Source organism: Apodemus sylvaticus, chromosome 7 (assembly GCF_947179515.1).
Source record: "Apodemus sylvaticus chromosome 7, mApoSyl1.1, whole genome shotgun sequence".
Lineage (NCBI taxonomy): Eukaryota > Metazoa > Chordata > Mammalia > Rodentia > Muridae > Apodemus > Apodemus sylvaticus.
The window spans coordinates 70,589,088-70,606,093 of record NC_067478.1 but is presented as its reverse complement, the minus strand read 5'-3'; the positions used below and the strand labels follow the sequence as shown (position 1 = coordinate 70,606,093).

General features: G+C 54.3%; 1 protein-coding gene across 1 annotated transcript; it reads left to right on the top strand.

Moving 5' to 3' along the window:
• The first annotated feature begins 2,359 nt into the window (after positions 1–2,359).
• Insyn1 (inhibitory synaptic factor 1) lies at positions 2,360–14,592 on the top strand. Its single transcript, XM_052188184.1, has 3 exons — positions 2,360–3,482; positions 3,901–4,625; positions 13,851–14,592. The coding sequence occupies exons 2-3, from the start codon at positions 4,470–4,472 to the stop codon at positions 14,568–14,570; spliced, it is 876 nt and encodes a 291-aa protein (XP_052044144.1). The 5' UTR covers positions 2,360–3,482; positions 3,901–4,469; the 3' UTR covers positions 14,571–14,592.
• Positions 14,593–17,006: the final 2,414 nt, after the last annotated feature.

Sequence of the window (17,006 nt, the reverse complement as noted above, 5' to 3'; positions counted from 1 at the left end):
CATTAGTAAGTGTTAGCTTGAAACCTCATTGGGTCCCAAGACTCTGAGTTCTAGTGCATCGCTCCACTGTGGTTGAGAGGAGACAGTTCCAAGCTTAAGATGAGACCCTCATCTTGCCCTTTCCGGCTTAGTCCATGTGTGCTGCTGGCTGTCCCCCAGCACCATAGCTTCTGCAGAAGCAGGGTTGGGACTCTGTGACTTTCACACAATGTACCTAGTGCCACAGAACTACAGATTCTAGATAAAATGGCACATGCGTTACCTTGTGTGTGTGTGTGTGTGTGTGTGTGTGTGTGTGTGTGGTTTACCACACGTTTAAGCCAAGCAATTGGTGGGATCTCTGGAGTCACTTCCTCAGGTGAACCTGTCCCCAGTCCAGGCAGCAGAGGAGGAACTCCCCGGTAGTTGTAGAAGACCCTGGGAATATAACCTCTGAGAAGACATAGAGGCCAATTGAAACCATCACCACTATCACTGTCCTGAATCCAGAACTCCTTAGGCTACCTTAAAATTCCATCTGACTCTAAGTCTCCAGCCCTCCCTCCCTATATGTTCAGAAGCTCCATTTCCTGTCTACCCAGCTTTTGAAATGTCTTCCTCACCAGCCATTCAGTCCTAAATGCCCAACGATTTGGCTCCTGTCACTCCCACTACGCCCACCTGCACACACAGAAACCTATCCCTGTCACCAATGGCTTCCTAAGTGTGAAGGCCAATGAACACTCTGCTTGCCTTCTCTCCTGAGCAGCCTCTGACAGCACTGAGGCAAGCCTCTCTGTGTGAGACACAACTCCACTCCCTGGGCTCTCCTCCTGCCTCTCCGAATGCTCCTTCCCCATCTCAGTCCTGGAGTCTTCTAGGCAGCCAGCCTGGTCCTGATGCTGCTACTGCTATCTGCATAGCTAACCTGCCTAGTAGCTCATCTTCTTGGAGGAGTCAACACAACCACCACTGCCAAGCTGCGCCCTTCTATGAACAGGGATCTGTTTTCCTTCTGATTCTCTCTACCTGTCCCAAACTTCTGCTCTTCTCCCCAGCCCACTCAGAGGCATGCAACAATTTACTCAGCCTAATAAGCTGTAAACCAGAAGCACAAGCCTGCCTCCCCCTAGTTCTCAAAGTTCAGAGTCATTTCACCAAGAGCACCCCTTCCCCCACATCCCTATTGCTGACCTCCCTCAGCTCAAATCAAGGCCTCCTAATTGAGCACCTGGCTTGCGGCCTCCTCAAACCCACCATAGACTGTTGGGAGTTTAGTGGGGTCTCTTAGGAGGGCAGATAGGACCTGACTCCCTGCCCCTTCCCACTCCCCCCACCACCCAACTGCACAGGCCCCTTCTGCCAAAGGATAAATTCCAAGAGCTTTTCCGTTTTGTTTGGTTTGTTTTCCAAGACAGGGTTTCTCTGTGTACAAGCCCTGGCTGTAGCATACCAGGTTGGCCTGGAGCTCACAGAGATCCACTTGTCTGCCTCTTAAGTGCTGGGATTAAAGGTGTGCTCCTTTAATCCACCACCAGGTCTAAATTCCAAGCTTCTAGCCACAGCCTCCTGTTTCCTGATCCAGTCTTCCCAATGGTATCAACGGAGCCACTTTGACTGAAATTTGCCCTCCCCACATCTGCTCCTGAGCAATTCCTTCCACCCATCTTCCTTCCCTCTTAGGAAGCTGATTCCTCCCTTCCCCGGGGCACTCCCACTTCTCTGTGAAGATACAACTCAAGGGTTGAATTCCTGGGAAGAACTGGGGGGGGGGTGCTTCCTCCCTGTTACCCCAATACCTGCCTGCCAAGTTACCAAAGCTCCTAGAACTACAACAGCGCCTGAGAGAGAGAGAGAGAGAGAGAGAGAGAGAGAGAGAGAGAGAGAGAGAGAGAGATGGATGCATCAAATCGCTGAAAACTTGGATGAAGAACTAAGGGAACAAAACCTTCTGACAAGCCCCCCTCTCGGCCAGAGCGTGGCACACAATAGGTGTTCAGTAAAGGTTGGCTGGATCCTATTTACTGAACTGATTCAAGATTTGGGGCAGTTTGAGGTATGATGGCAGAGGAGGGTAACAGCCAGAAGGGGAACCCCGGGGCGCACAATAGTGAGGGGAGGAGGGTCAAGGGATTATGTGAAAAGGAGGTGAAGGAACTTAAGAGTCAAGTCCCGGCCTCTGTGCACCCAGGACAGCGGGCAGCAGCCGGGCTAGCTCTCCTCCCACCCTGCTGGCTCCCAGTCCAACCCGCTCCCTAGGGTGGCGAGACCCCCCGGCTCGCGCGCTCGGCTCCGGGCGCTGGGAGGCGTGTGTGTCGCTTTAAAAGCTCCCTCCCGGCGCGCGGGGCCGGCCCCTTCTCTGCCAGCGCCGAGGCGAGCAGAGCCGCGCGAGCCCGCCGGCCTTTGAGGGAGCCTGCGCCCGGCCGGGCGGCCAGTCCGGCGGGGCGCGGCGGCGCTCGGGGTAAGCCGGCCAGGCCCGCGGAGGGGCAGGTCAGGGAGGGCAGGGCGAGGGCGAAGCAGCCGGGGAGAGAGGCCCGAGCAGCCCCGTTGCCTCGCTTGCCCTATCCGCAGCCACCCGGCGCCCCGGGCCGCGAGGCGCGGAGCCGTGAGCGAGCGCGCTGGAGGCGGTGGAGCCTAGCGGAGGCTGCGCGCCCCGTGTGCCTGGCCGGGCCCGGCGCGCCTCCTCCATCGCCTCCCTGGCGTCTCGCTCGCCCCCTTCTGCTTTCCTTTGCTTCCTCGGCTCAGCCTCGCCGTGCTAAGGCGCCTCCCTCCCCGACCTCGTGCACTCATCTCCGCTGTGCTCGACACCGGGTCCCCCTGGCCACGGCCGCTTCCCCTCCCCCGAGACTCGAAGGAATCCGGACTTTCCCCACCGTTGATGGAGCCGTCTGCTGGACTGGGCTGAGCGGTTTCTGCAGCCGCTCTAGACGCCGCCCGGGCCGGAGCACGGACATTCTGGGTCCCGGCTGAGTGCATCCCGGACGCCTAGCAGAGCCGGCTCGGGAAGGGCAGAGCAAGGCAGGGGCAGGACAGACCCCGGAGAGGCTCAGACCCGCCGATCTGGAATGGACAGAGAGAATCGCGAACCCTGTGGAGCCCGGGGAATGCCGGGCGTGGGCTGAGGGGATCCCGGCGCCCTCCCCAGCCCTCCGACTTTGGCTCAGTCTCCTAGACCGGACCGGTGTCACCTCGGCTCGGGTCACCTGTGGCCTCACGGCCCCCGAGCTCGCCGGACCCTCGCGACCCAGAGCCTGGCGAGCGTGGTGGGAGAATTTTTTTTTTTTTTTTTTTTTTTTTTTGCCCCCTTCTCCGGAGCACGGAGGCCCCGCCCCCTCCCACCGCCCAGATGTCTCCGGTTACCGCTCGGAGGACCTTCCTGAGGCCAGGAGCCAAAGGGTCCAGAGAGAGAAGCCCGCCCTAGGGAGCCTTGGGGGCCCCCCAACCTCATCTTGGGGCTCGGCCCCCGACACTGCTTAGAGGAAAGGCCACTACCCCCACCCTTGGTGAGTAGGGAGTCCAGTTTCGGAGGGAAGGCGGGGCTGGGGGAGGAAGGGTCCTCTGGGAAGGAGGGCACCCTAAGGGAACTGTAAGAAGGATGGAGAGCTGGAGAGGCCCTGTGCTAAACCAATCTGGCCAAGCTTGGTTGGTGGCTGGGGGTAGGGGGGGGGCACACCACAGCTAGAGTGCCCCAGAGGAGGCTAAGGACTCATGCCTCTAAAACAGGGGCCCCTCCACTCTTCCTGTCTAAGAGGGGTGTGCTGAAAATCATCTGCCTCCACCACCCCTCCCCACAAACAAAATAAATAAATAAATAAATCTCCAGCTAGGAAGGAGGGTGCAGGCAGGGAGAAGAGGGAGGCAGCAGCAGCAGGCTGGTGCAGCAGCCTGGGAGGGCTGACGCCAGGATCGCTCTTTCTGCAGGGGGCTGCCCTCCTCCAGTCCAGTTCCCTCTCCAGTGCTGTTCACATCTGGAGCCCCCTCCACATCTGGAAGACCCCGACCACCGTCCTTCTGCTGGTTTGGCCGCATCTAGAGACCTCTGCCTTTGTAACTGCCTAGGAGTTGCGAGGGGATTGCTGCCTTCCCCCATCCCAAGGGCACCTCTTACCCTTAGTCCTTGCAGAATCATCCCCCTGCCTCGGCATCCAGATTCAGGCAAAGACCAGCTCTGTACACCAAAGGCACTTCAAGTCCTGGAAGCTGTTCTTAGGCCCTAAGGCCCCTCCCCTTGCCCTCCTGTGTCCTCACCTTGACCCCCACACACACCCCGTTAGACTCTGTCTCCCTCTGGGTGCTCCATCCCCCACCCAGAGGCGAGTAGGTGGAGTGGCAGGCTGCAGGGGCTGGGTGAGGGCCGCCCAAGGCCAGGGTAGGCTGGGGGGCCGTTAAGATGTGGAGCTCTGCCCGGCCGAGGGGGGCTCCGTGGAGGCAGACGAAGCGTGTGCCCCTCTGGGGCGAGTATGGGCAGGCTTGCAGCCACGTGGTGAAGGATGAACATTCGGGGTGCCCCGGACCTCGGGCAGCCCAGTGACGACCCCAACAGTGGTGGAGAGAGAGAGCGGATTCGACAGCGCATGAAGATGGTCATCGGGCAACTTGAAGGCATCCTGAGGGAACTCAAAGAAGTGGCTAAGGAGCTAAGGGAGGTGAGTGAGAGGCCGGCAGGGGCCACCCAGACCCTCACCCAGACTGGCTGGGCTCAGCAGTAAAGCATTTGCCTGTGTTTGAGCAATGCTACGTGCACATGGGCTGTTCCACTAAGGACCACTCTTTTTATGCTCCTTGCCTCAAATCTGTTTTGCTTTAAATCTCTATCCCTAGAGCTGGTAATGAGGCCTTGGTGTGGCAGAGACTGTCTGAGCAGCAGTGGCCCATCTCTGTGGTTAGCAGTCAGGGTACTGAATGGGGACTAAATCTGCCCTACTCCGTTCTTAATAGAACACATTGTTCTGAAACCCAAACTGTCCCTTGACCCCACTGTTTACCTCCTAGACTCTGAGCAAGGACTCTAGGTGAGTGTGGATGACTGTTAAGTCAATCCTCACTGCTTGAGGCCCAGCTCAAAAAGACTTACTTCAGGGATCAGATATCCCAAACTCTTCATTTCCAAAGGCAGGGAGGAGTTAAGACCAGCTGTAGCCTCCCTGCGCTGGGGTTAAAAGGTAGCTGGGAGCTGCTGGTAAGGGTCAGAGCTCCTTCTGTCCATTGAAGAAAAGATGAATCGGTGTTTTTTTATGGAGCTGATTCTCCCCTTCCCCTTTGCAGGACATGCTTCTGGGTGGTTTTTACAAAGACCAAAAAGTCACGGAGAGAGCCTCTCTGTCTTTCTAAGCAGAGCCTAGTTTAATTACTGCTTCCCACATTGCTAGAGTAATGAGGTACACATGTCTTCCACCCTGCCCCCTGGGCTGTGTTCAAGTCCAAAATGCATGACCAGCATTCTGAGCTGCTGGCCTGAATTTGCCCGCTGGGTGCCATTTCACCCGCCAGGTGGGCTTTAGGCAACTTCAATGCTTGTAACCAGGGCCCCTGTGGAGAGGGGGGGGAGTGGAGCATTCTGAGTTATGGACTCAAGCTCGCCCCCCCCCCCACCAGCCATGTCTGGGGAAGGAGGCTGCGGGAAACTGAGGAGATGGGCAAGCTTTGGGCCACGTGGCTTTCCTGCATGGCCTGAATCCAAGCCGGGGTTCAGGGGTTGTTTGGAGGGAGCTGTGAATTGGAGTCAGGCCTCTGAAGAGCAGTGCAGCCAAGGGGCCAAGTCGGCTTCGTGAAAACTGCCAGGAGATCCTTTCTCCAGAGACGGGACTGAGAGGCAGTGGTGCTCCTGCCCATGAGCTGGGCTGCTGTGCTCTGGGCTCCATGATACCATTTGGATGCTAAAGACCACAGACCCTAAACAACCTTTCCTCTGACCTCATGAATTCAAAGGATTAGGATGCCCTCTCCTACTTTGTCTTTTTCTGGAGGCTCTGAAGTTTTATCAGACCCATGGGAACGATCCAAAGTCTCAGTCTCAAGCAGGGATAGGAGACCCCCAACAAGAGCTGATATTGTCTATAATCCTGGAGGTCGGCCTCAGTACAGCTCCCAGTGTGCCATCTTCCAAACCCTGCCTCTTCCCTCTCAGCTTAGTCATCCAGAACTTGGAGGGATCTCACAAGGAGTTCAGACAAGCCTGTCCACTTATTATTGAAGAAACTGGGACTCAGAGAGGAATAGGGGCTTGCCCAGGGCCACACAACACATCCATTACAAAATTGAGCATAGAACTCAAGATTCCCAATGCCTATTTGAAGCTTCAGCAGGTGGGCTACTGCATAACCTCAGCATTTTGACAGCTTCTAAGAGATGCCTGATGCTTGAGCTGTGGTGCCCAAGTGCCAGGGGTAATTTACGGAGCTTTTAGATGCCTCCATCATCCCTTTCATACTTACTGATTCCCACGCCCCTCCCCCCAGCACTCCAGGTGATAGTCTGTACATCCCAGAGGTCTGAGCCAGGACAGAGTGATGAGTCCCCTCCCCCACATCTGTAGGCCATGTGTCTCCACCCAAGACTTTGGCAGGTTGCTATGGAAACCAGAGTCTACCCCGTATGCCACTGCCTGCCTGCTGCCAATGGTACCCAGCTGGGTGGGGGTTGAGCCTCAAAGCTCCCTGGTCCCCCAGAAAGAGGATGTGTACACAGAGTGCAGGGCAGAGAGGAAGGGAGACCCAAACAGAGATGAGATGTCATAACCAACTTCCTGTGGGCTAGGGGTTGTTGGGGACAAGAGCATCTATGGATCTCAGGTCCTGGTTTCAAACTTAGATGTAGCTCTAGGTCCTTCAGGAGGACATAAAGCTGATCTGTGTGACTCCATTTAGGCCCTCTGAGGTGCTTCTCTATCAGTGCCCTCTATGGTGGGCCCATGGGAGAATGAATAAGACCCTAGTCCCTCACCATACCCGATGTCATGGGCAGCACCTGCCAGCTCCGACCAAATACATGAGTATGGAGACAAGTGTTGCAAAACAGGGTTGGCAAGAGGCACTGCACAGGAACCTTGTTGAAGGAGCCAGGCAGTGCGAAGAGGACTCTGCTATTCTCCTCTGTCTTCTGCTCACCATCCTCCTGTCTGTACCTCCTCTTCCCTGCCAGTCACCACTAGCCCTGGAAGACACCCACCCACCCACACACACACACACACACACACACACACACACACACACACATTCCTGAGCACAAAGCCTGAAACTGACCAAAAGATGAAAGCCACCAAAGCCTCTGCTCTAAGCCCCTGAGCCTCCCTTTGCTCCCCTCTGAACAGGAGGTACTGATGTCTTGTCCCTCACAGAGGTGCTGTAAATGACATCTACCCAACATGGTGACATTGGAGGCGTAGCATGCAGGAGGAGGCCAGTACCAGCTCGCACTTACAGAGGATTTGGAGTTCCCTCTGTCCACCCTGCCACAGCTCTGCCATCAGCTCCCTGGGTCAGGATGGGAACTAAGGGATGGGAAAGCACTCTGAAAGCTGGAACTGAAGTGTCCGGGGATGTGGCACAGACATTAATTAGCCCTCACTTCCCTCAGGTTCCCTAATACTCCAGGATGCCAGGCCAATCCCAGCAGGTTCCCTAAACTCCCCAGAGTCCATGGCTCTCCGTTAGAGACAGACCATCCCAGGAGACAAAGAGCATAGGCCAGGCAGCCAGAGTTCCGTCCTCAGTGCTCCCTGTCCTGAGCTGTCCAAGCTTGGGAAAGTTACTTTGCCTCTCTGTGCTTCTGTTGGCCCATCTGTAAAAGGAAGATACCAAATATTTCTATGTTCCCTTATATAAGACACGGAGAACAGACACAAACCATGTCCTTTTTGTTTTGTTTTTGTTGTTGTTTTTGGTTTTTTTTTTTTTGTTTTTTTGTTTTGTTTTGTTTTTTGCCTTGCAGTGTTAGGTATCAAACCTAGGGCCCAGCGACACATGCTAGGCAGGTGCTCTCCCATAGAGCTAGACCTCAGCTGCCCACAAGGTATTGTTTCTGAATGAGCCTAGCACTTCCATGCACTGTCCTTGTTTCCTAGTCATCAGTGTTTTAGCCAAAAGCAGGCAGGTCAGGGCCAGGTCCTGGCTTTGGTAGAAACCTCTAATAGGTCACCTGAGTAGGCAGTTCCACCTCCTACCCAGTGACTGACAGGGATGAGGGAACTAAGGGGAAGTCTATAAAGTGATTTTGCAGCATAGAGATGAGGGGCAGGGTCAGCAGACATCTAGCAGAAGGGAGTGGCTGGTGGTAGGAGCTGTGATACCAGGATCTGAGGAGGGAGTGTGCCTGATCAGGAAGCCAGTGGGAAGTGGAACAGAGAAGGGCAGGGGTCTGGGGGGGAGGGGAGGGCATCCCATGGACCCTGTGCATCAGAGTGTGGAACTCAAAGTTTGCTGTCAGTGAGAAGCCCACACACTTTAATAATATATCTTGGTTATGTTTCTGCCTTCCTACTGTTCTACCTGCTTCCCACAGACGCTGAGCTCCCACAGCAGGGTGTAGGGTCCTCATCCTTAGCCCACCAGATTCTGAGCTCACCTTGAACACGGACTCACTTCTTCCTGTTCCATGGTGGGGGTGGGGGAAGAGGTGGGCGTTCAAAAGTGATCCTTTATTAACCACCTGTACCCCCACGTCTCCCGTGCATCTTGAGTAGGAAATAATGTAGGGGTGCTGTCATCTCTGTGTCCCAAAGAGCCTCAGGAGAATGGGGTAGGTACAGCCCCCCTCAGCCTGAGGTGGCAGTGGAGGGTCCCACCACCCACTTTGCATAGGAAGCAGGCACTGTGGCAGCCTGTTTCCCAACTGTCCATCGGCCAGGTGCCAGGTGTAGAGGTGGCAGGGAAAGCCACAGGCCTTGCTAGTAAGGGATAAATAAATGTGGCCGACCAGAAAGCAGCTGGAGCAGGAGAAGCTGGGGACCAAAGGGCTGCGTCAAAGTGGGTCAGCTTAGTACCGCAGTTCAGGGAAACTTAGGTGGATTTTTTTCTTATTACTTTGTCCATGCCTTTCCTTCTTCCTTTTTCTCCTTTGCTTTCTCTTCCTCTGGACAGATTCAGAGAGGCTCCCTAGCCAATTAGGCCAAATTGCAGGAAGGAAGCGATGAATCCTGGTCAGCTCACTCCCCGTCTCCCCAATGCCACAGCCCCCCAGGAAGATAATAAACAATGTAATCACAGAATTAAAAAATAATCAGTGGTCATAAATAATGCAGGATCCCCAGTTATGTAACCGACTGCCCAGGGAGCTGGGAAGGAGGGAAGGAGTGGGACACCGGGTCTGTGATTCTGGGTCCCTCTCAGCACTGACTCTTGAGCCTCAGGGGATGTGCACCATGTGTGTGCACACATGCAAGCAGGAGTGCACACACATGTGCGCGCACGAACACATGCACTTGTGCCTCCCCGCCTTCTTTCAGCTGTGTGTGTAGAGTAGACCAGTATCTGTACCTAGCCAGGAGCGCCGTGGCAGGTGAAACAGGCAGACCCCACCTTCTTCCTCTTTCTTAGGCTTCCTGTCTAGTAGGGAGGTAGACACCAACCACATCACAGTATAGATGTATAACTGTGACCAATCTCGCCCTCAGCTGGGGACTGGCAGGCTTCCTCCAGGAAGTAAGGATGATGGTGGGAGGGAGGGCACGCCAGGTGAACCTAGTGGCAGCTGGAGCTCCAGCTCTATGAAATGTGCAGAGATGAGGGGGAGGCCACTGGCTGGAGGGGAAAGGGGGAGGAGTTTGGAAAGCTCGGGAGGTTTTTGGAGAAGGGAAGGGCTAGAGGCAGAGGGGTAGTGTGGTCCTGATGCTGATCAGGAAAGCCCTAATGCAGAGCACGAACAAGCATGAGCAGGAAGTTACTGCTGGGGGAGGATGAAGTGGGCAAGGCTGAGATCAAGGCAGGTGAGACACACCCTTGGGACCAGCTGGGTTCTGTCTCAGCCCTCAGCTCTACCTTCCCTCCAAATTGCTCACTCCTGGCCCCTCTGGAACAGTTTAATCTTGTCTGTACGATGCTGGACCCAGGAGTCAGGACTCCCCTTCTGGCTTTTCCTCAGCTCTTTCCACGCACTCGGCCTCAGTTTCCCTGTCAGCGAGCACAGTAGTGCAGGTAGATCCATCAGTGTCTCTCTAGTGCCCCAGCTCTGAGATTTTTCTGGTTCTTTCTCCCCCTCTTTCCTTCTGTGTATATAATTATTTCTCTGCACTCCAAGACAATCCCAAATTACATGTAGGCAAAATGATTATTAAATCTCAGAGAGAAATCACAGATTTCAAGACAGCCAGATCAGAGAGTCAGGTAGCACAGGCCTGTTCCACACTTGCTCTCCACACTGACCTATGAAATGGGGCACCAGGGAAGGATTAGCAGGTTTATGAGCTGATCATGGCCTTGTCAGAAGATGGGTTCTGCAGGCACTTGGCTTCTTCCCTTTCTTACCTCACTTCCATCCATTAAGTAGCTGGGAAGCCAGCTCGGCCTCTAAGCCTCGCAGCCATGGGCCTCAGGGACCTCTCCTAGTCCTATTCTGAATGGACACGCCCACACTTCAGGCAAAATGGGCAGTGCTGGCACACGGGCTATGGAAGGCACACTACGGTATTCTGACATTCTGAACAGGCTCTGAAATCCTCCCAACAGTGTGGCATTTCTTAAGTGAAAACCTGATTCCCATCTGCTCCTGGTCCTGGCTGTGTGCACTGCTCACTGGTGTGTGGTGGATGTCGGTGTTGTACACTGTTCTGCGTGCTTTCCCAGGGCACGAGCTTGCATCCTCACACAAGCTCTCAGGCAGAGAGAAGGAAGTTGAGTAACTTGATTACGGTTGCTCATAAGTAGTGAAGTCAGGGCTAAAGTCCAGCTCTGGCTTCAGAGCCCAGGTACTAACGAGTTTGACTGCCCTAATACTGTAGTTTAAAATATGTTTATATCTCTTCCATGTTCATCTCCCTGAGCAAGGAGAGGGGTGTCAGAGCTAGAGGATACAACTTGGAAGTGGATTATCATCTTTCAATTCTGCTGCCAAGAGGGGGCAGACGTGAGACCTCAAGACGGCCTCCTCACTCTCTCTTCCTCCACACCCTGATGCAGAACCAAGAGGATGCTAATGCAGAAGGGAAGGGGCCCAGTGGAAAGGCCGCAGAACAGGCGGCCAGCCAGGGCTTCCTCAGTGAAAGAGGCTTGTCTGGGTTCCTGGGCTTCTAGGCTTCTGCTGGGTGTACCTGGGGCATCCCTGCTGTCCCTCAGGCCTGGGGCCTGATAGTGCTCATTCCTGCTGAGCTTCAATAAGCCTGGCCTCAGCTGAGGCTGTGGGATTTCAGCCAAGCCATTCAACTCCAGCTTCCTCCTGGCACCCCCCAGCCTTGGGCCGCAGCAGCTGCTGACAGCTCTCGCTAATCAGAGAATCCCATCTGAGCATGCGACTGTCTGAATGGCAGAGCCGCTCCTAAGACTGCCCCAGCATCCAGCCACCAGGCCAAAGAGATAGCACCTGGGAACATTATGGTTCCAAGGATGTAGAGTAGAAAGCCTGGTGCTAATGATTTGATCTGAGGTGTATAATGACATCCCTTTGATCCTGGGGCTCCTCTGAGTCCTCCCTGTGAATCTCTGCTGACATTGGTCGGACAGACACTCAATGGTAAATGACTGAGTTCCAGCCAGCTTAGGTGGTTTGCCCTAAGTCTATCCCTCAGGGGTTCTGATTCCTCCGGTTCGCTGCAGGCCTAAATACCAGCTCATGCCAGGTGGTGGTGGCGCAGTCCTGTAATCCCAGTACTTGGGAGGCAGAGGCAGGCAGATTTCTGAGTTCGAGGCTAGCCTGGTCTACAGAGTGAGTTCCAGGACAGCCTACACAGAGATACCCTGTCTCAGAAGAAAAAAACAACAACAAAAAAAAACCAAAACCAACCAACCAAACAAACAAACAAATACTGACTCATACTGAGTCTTACAGATTCCTAGAATCTTCCTTAGAAGTAAACTAGTTCACCCCACGTAGAGATTGAAAAGCAGACCTGAAGAGGGGTAGGAACAGTCAGGTCTCTTGTATTTAGAGCCCACTTCCCACTGACCCAGGTGCTGCGGGTGGTGTTTTTGTTTTGTGCTTTACACTGGGTCTCTTCCCACCCACTCACCCCTCACAGTGCCTGGAACAGCATCTCCTGGTAGCAGTTCCCAGGAATGAGTTATGGCATAGGACTTACTTAGTTAACTTCTTAACTGACCTGCCTGAACCCAGGCAGATAATGCCAGCCAGGTGCTGGAAGTTGGATGCAGTTCCTGGTGGCTCCCTACATGGCTTTGTCCCCGAGTCTCTGTGGCTCAGACACTTGTTCCCTCTGCTGGTTTTTATTGTTCGGGTCCTGGCCTGACTCTCCCCTCTCCATCCTCATGCTCTGTGCTCACCCCGGGCCTTTGCCTGACTGCCTCCCTCTCTCACTGCAGACAACAGCACAGGTGACCGTGCATCTGCAGGAAGGGCTGCCTGCTCAGAGACCGAGGGCTTCCCCGTGGGTGGGTGGGAGGCGGGCAGGCAGAGTAGGGTACAGTGACCTCCACCAGCGAGCTGCCCCTTGAGTGGCTTTAACAATCATCTCTGGGCCACGGTGGCTGTTCTCTTTATTGCTTCCAAAGAATCCTGGCTTTATTCTTTTCTCCAGCAAGCCTGGATTGATCTCCGTTCATCAATGGACAGGGAAGGCGAGGAGGGAGGAGGCTCCAGAGCGTGAGGGTACGAGAAAGGGAGGGTGACTCAGCCATGGCCACACACCTGTTGCTCCAGTCCCCGGTGCTGGAAAGAGATCCCGGAATGAGTCATTAACTGGTGGCAGTGACAGTTCCAAGATGCTGGGCAGGGTCTTCTTTATGACTGTACCTTGTCTTTTGTCCACTGACTGTGTTATTATGGTCAGCGGCTAGGAGGTCCCCAGGGTTTTCAGGGCCTGCTGGAGTCCCTCAACCTCTTTTATTGGATCCCCTTTCAATCAGAACAAGCTTAAACCCTGATCACTATACCTTCCTCACCACAGATATCAGCTATGTGAGAGAGAGAGAGAAAGCTGTATGGATAGACAGGGTGTCTGGTGAAAGGCGGCGGTATGCCTCCCTCCAGGGCTCTAAGGGGGGTGCTCTGAACAAGTGGTCCATCCTTGTGCAATTTGGCTTTGTGTGTGTTTGAGACAGCCTCTCCATAGTCTGTAACTTGCCAAGCAGGCTTGGCTGGCTAGCAAGCCCCAGGGATCCTTCTGTTTCCACACCCCTGGCTTCCCCAAGGCTAGGATTATAAGCATGCACTACCATGCTCAGCTTTTTTTTTTCCCTTTTTTTTCTAAAGATGGGTTCTAGAAGTCAAACGCAAGTCGTCATGTTTGCAAGGCAAGCACTTCACCAGCTGAACTGTCTTCTCAGCCAGAATTAGGAGATTTTTGATTTTTGTTTGTTTGTTTGATTGATTGATTGGTTGGTTGGTTTTTTTTTTTTTTTTTTCAAGACAGGGTTTCTCTGTGTAGCCCTGGCTGTCCTGGAACTCAGTCTGTAGACTACACTGGCCTCAAACTCAGAAATCCGTCTGCCTCTGCCTCCCAAGTGTTGGGATTAAAGGTGTGCGCCACCACTGCCCAGCTCCAATTTGAGTTCTTAACAGTCCAAACAAACCCGTGTGACTTCAGTTCAAGCACCACCTTTCAGAGTCAATGTACTCTTCCAGGAGCTCTCTCTCTCTCTCTCTCTCTCTCTCTCTCTCTCTCTCTCTCTCACACACACACACACACACACACACACACACACACACCCCTAGGTAATTCTGAGTCCCACCTAGCTCCTCTTACCTCCTCTCCCTTCCCTGGCCAGGTGGTGAGTCAGATCGACAAGCTAACCTCTGACTTTGACTTTGAACTGGAGCCAGATGACTGGACCACGGCCACTGTGAGCAGCACCTCCAGCAGTGACAAGGCAGGTGTGGGTGGCCCCTTTGACCTAGGCCACCTGGACTTCATGACGGCTGATATCCTCTCAGACAGCTGGGAGTTCTGTTCCTTCCTGGACGTCTCTACCCCATCAGACTCGGTGGATGGTCCTGAGGCACCACGGCCAGGCGCGGGCCCTGACTACCAGCTCATGAATGGTGGTTTGCCCATCCCCAATGGGCCACGGGTGGAGACACCAGACTCCTCCAGTGAAGAGGCCTTCAGTGCTGGCCCTGCCAAGGGCCAAGCACCCCAGCGGACTCCGGGGACAAGGGAGAGGGTACGGTTCAGTGACAAAGTGCTCTACCACGCTCTATGCTGTGACGATGAAGAGGGGGATGGTGAGGAGGGAGAGGAGGAGGAGGCCGGCCTGGCCCCAGAGCTGCCCCGTGTGGAGCCACACACAGGCCCCCTCAAGCCCTCCACAGCCCCCTACAAGTCCAAGCGCTCTCCGTTGACCACCCGACGCTTGGGCCCCACGTTGGCCCCAGAACAGACCCGGAGGGTCACAAGGAACAGCAGCACTCAGACAGTATCAGACAAGAGCACGCAGACAGTGCTGCCCTACACGTCCATCAAGCAGAAGGCTAAGGGCAAGAACTAGGGGCTTGGGGCGGGGCAGGGGGCGGGTGCATAGAGCTATAAATATATATATATATATATTTAAACAAACACAGTCATAATAAAATTCATAAACACTTAAGGATCCAGGACCCACAGGTCCCAAAGCCTTCAGAAAGCTCATCCTAAAATAATCAGATACCCCGAGTTTACTCTCTTCTCTGTGTGGCAGGCTCCCCTGAAGGGAGCTGATTCCTACCATGCCCACTACAACTACACACCGCCATGGAAGTCTGTGATTACTAACCTGGGCCATTTCCTCCAGGGAACTCAGCAATGGGAGGCACGCTAAGGGAACAGTATGCCAGGGCTCATCCGAAAAAGTAAAAACTTAGAGCTCAGGGTTGGCATCACTCTGGCTAGACCCAGAAGCACCTCTGTCCTCCTGGGCAGGCCTGTCCCTTGTCTCCTGAGACCGTTACATGGAGAGACAACCCTGCCTTCATCTTAGGATTGCCCCAAACACTGAGAAGGATGTCCCGCTGTGGGGGTAGGCTGAAGGACCAGGCCGGTCCAGTCGGAGAACAGAGGCCACTCCAATCTTTTAGTTTCCATTCTTAGCTCTGGAGTTCAGAATTCTCAGATCTTGGCCCTGAGCAGACCCAAGGTCTGTGGACAGTGGCGGCAGCTGTCTCAGTGCTGGGAACCAGGACACAGAAGCACTGGCCATCTGCACTAGGCAGGCAGCAGGAATTAAGGTACCCAGTGTCTCTAGCTGGCTCCCACTTCCTCACACCCCTGCCCTTAGCTCACCTCAGTCCTGAGTAGAGACACAGGGGAGCATGGCAGCAACAGAGCCTCGCTGGCCTTTGATCTTCCCCGCCACAACCTTGAAATGTCCTGAGGGTGATACCGGCAGTCACCATTCTGAGCAGGTCACTTTGCCCAACACACCATATAACATTACCTCATTGCCCCATTCTCATTTTTCAAATGAGAAGACCGAGGTTCAGAGAGGTGAAGTAAACTGACCAAGGTCACAGAGCCTCTGCTTTCCTGTCCCCAAGAACTAGTAGTTTACAGGCTATGCCTGGCCCTGATTTATAGCAGCCATGTCACCTTGGGCCAATCCATTTGCCACTTGACCTTTTCTATTGTACAATGGGTCTGATAGTCTTCAACACCTCGGTAGCAGTCACAGGGGTCCAGCAGCGTGATGAGTGTACGCACTCTAGATAAATTGAAGGCACTACATGGTTACCGTGGTCAGCGTGAGCTGGCCCACATATCCAGGGACTTCAGGGTACAGCGGCTGAGTGGAAGCCATTTCCACGGGGTCAGACGTCTTCCTGAGTCAGAAGTATCACGCGGCTTTGCCCCTACAAACAGCTTGAGGCTAGAAGATGGCCACAGTGTGACTCATTACCCCCACCTGGAGCAGAGGCACGGTCAGTGAACTGGTGAGAGCTTCAGCCCTGGACATTTCTATTAACACAGAACCACAGCCTGCCAGGAGGGCCTTGTGGTCTGCCTGCACCTGCTGCCCAGGCCTGGGAGGTGCTGTGTAGTCCCAGAGTGGGGACTAGCAGGCTGGTCTAGATACAAGGACAATAACTGGGAAATCTGGCCGACTAAGGGTATCACAGGATGAGATCTGTCCCCACGTTGGTGACGTCAGTGCCCTATAAAGCAAGTGTGGTACAACCACCAGAACAGGAGTCCATTGATAGTCAGCTGGGGCCGACTGGGGCTAGCTCATCCGAGTGGACCAATGAGGCCCTGCCCTCCCCGAGCTGAACAATTCCCACTCATCCCTTCTCTCTGAGATAGTTTTTTCTCCTCATCAGTGATGAGCTAGTTTTTCTCATCTTGTCAACCATTATGGAGATGAAACCTTCAGAAGAGTTTCCATTTCACAGGGGATGAAACTTAGGCACAGGGCCAGGGTCTCTGAGAGCCCTGAGTAAGGGACTTTCCTTTCTCAAATGCCTCTCTGACTCAGGCTCATAGGACTGTGTTTGGTTACAGACAACCTCAACCACCTGTGCCCAGTTGGAGCATGGAGTGAGTGTGTCCTGGTTTTGAAATAGATTTGGGTCCACCATGGTGAAGGCCCAGAAAGTTCTTGGTGTGCCTGCCAAATCCAAACCTCACTGGCAGCGGGGTAGACTTCTTAAGAAAGATTTGAAACACAGACCACGTCCACCCAGGGAGAAAAGACATTCTGACCATCAGAGCAGGTGCTCCCATCCTCAGAGCACACAAAGAAATCCTGGGCTCCTCCTCTTGCCTCGTGCTCCTCCCTGCCTCCAGGCCTCTGCTGGTGTCCGACTAGGCCCCCGAGGAGCTTATCTGCTTCTAGGAAGTAGGATTTCACCTGCCACAGGCTATGTGCATTCCCTAGTGCTGTAGGTGCTTTGGAGGAAGTAGGAAGGAGCTAAGCCGGCCCTCATAGCAGATGGGGGGGGTGGGGGGCTGA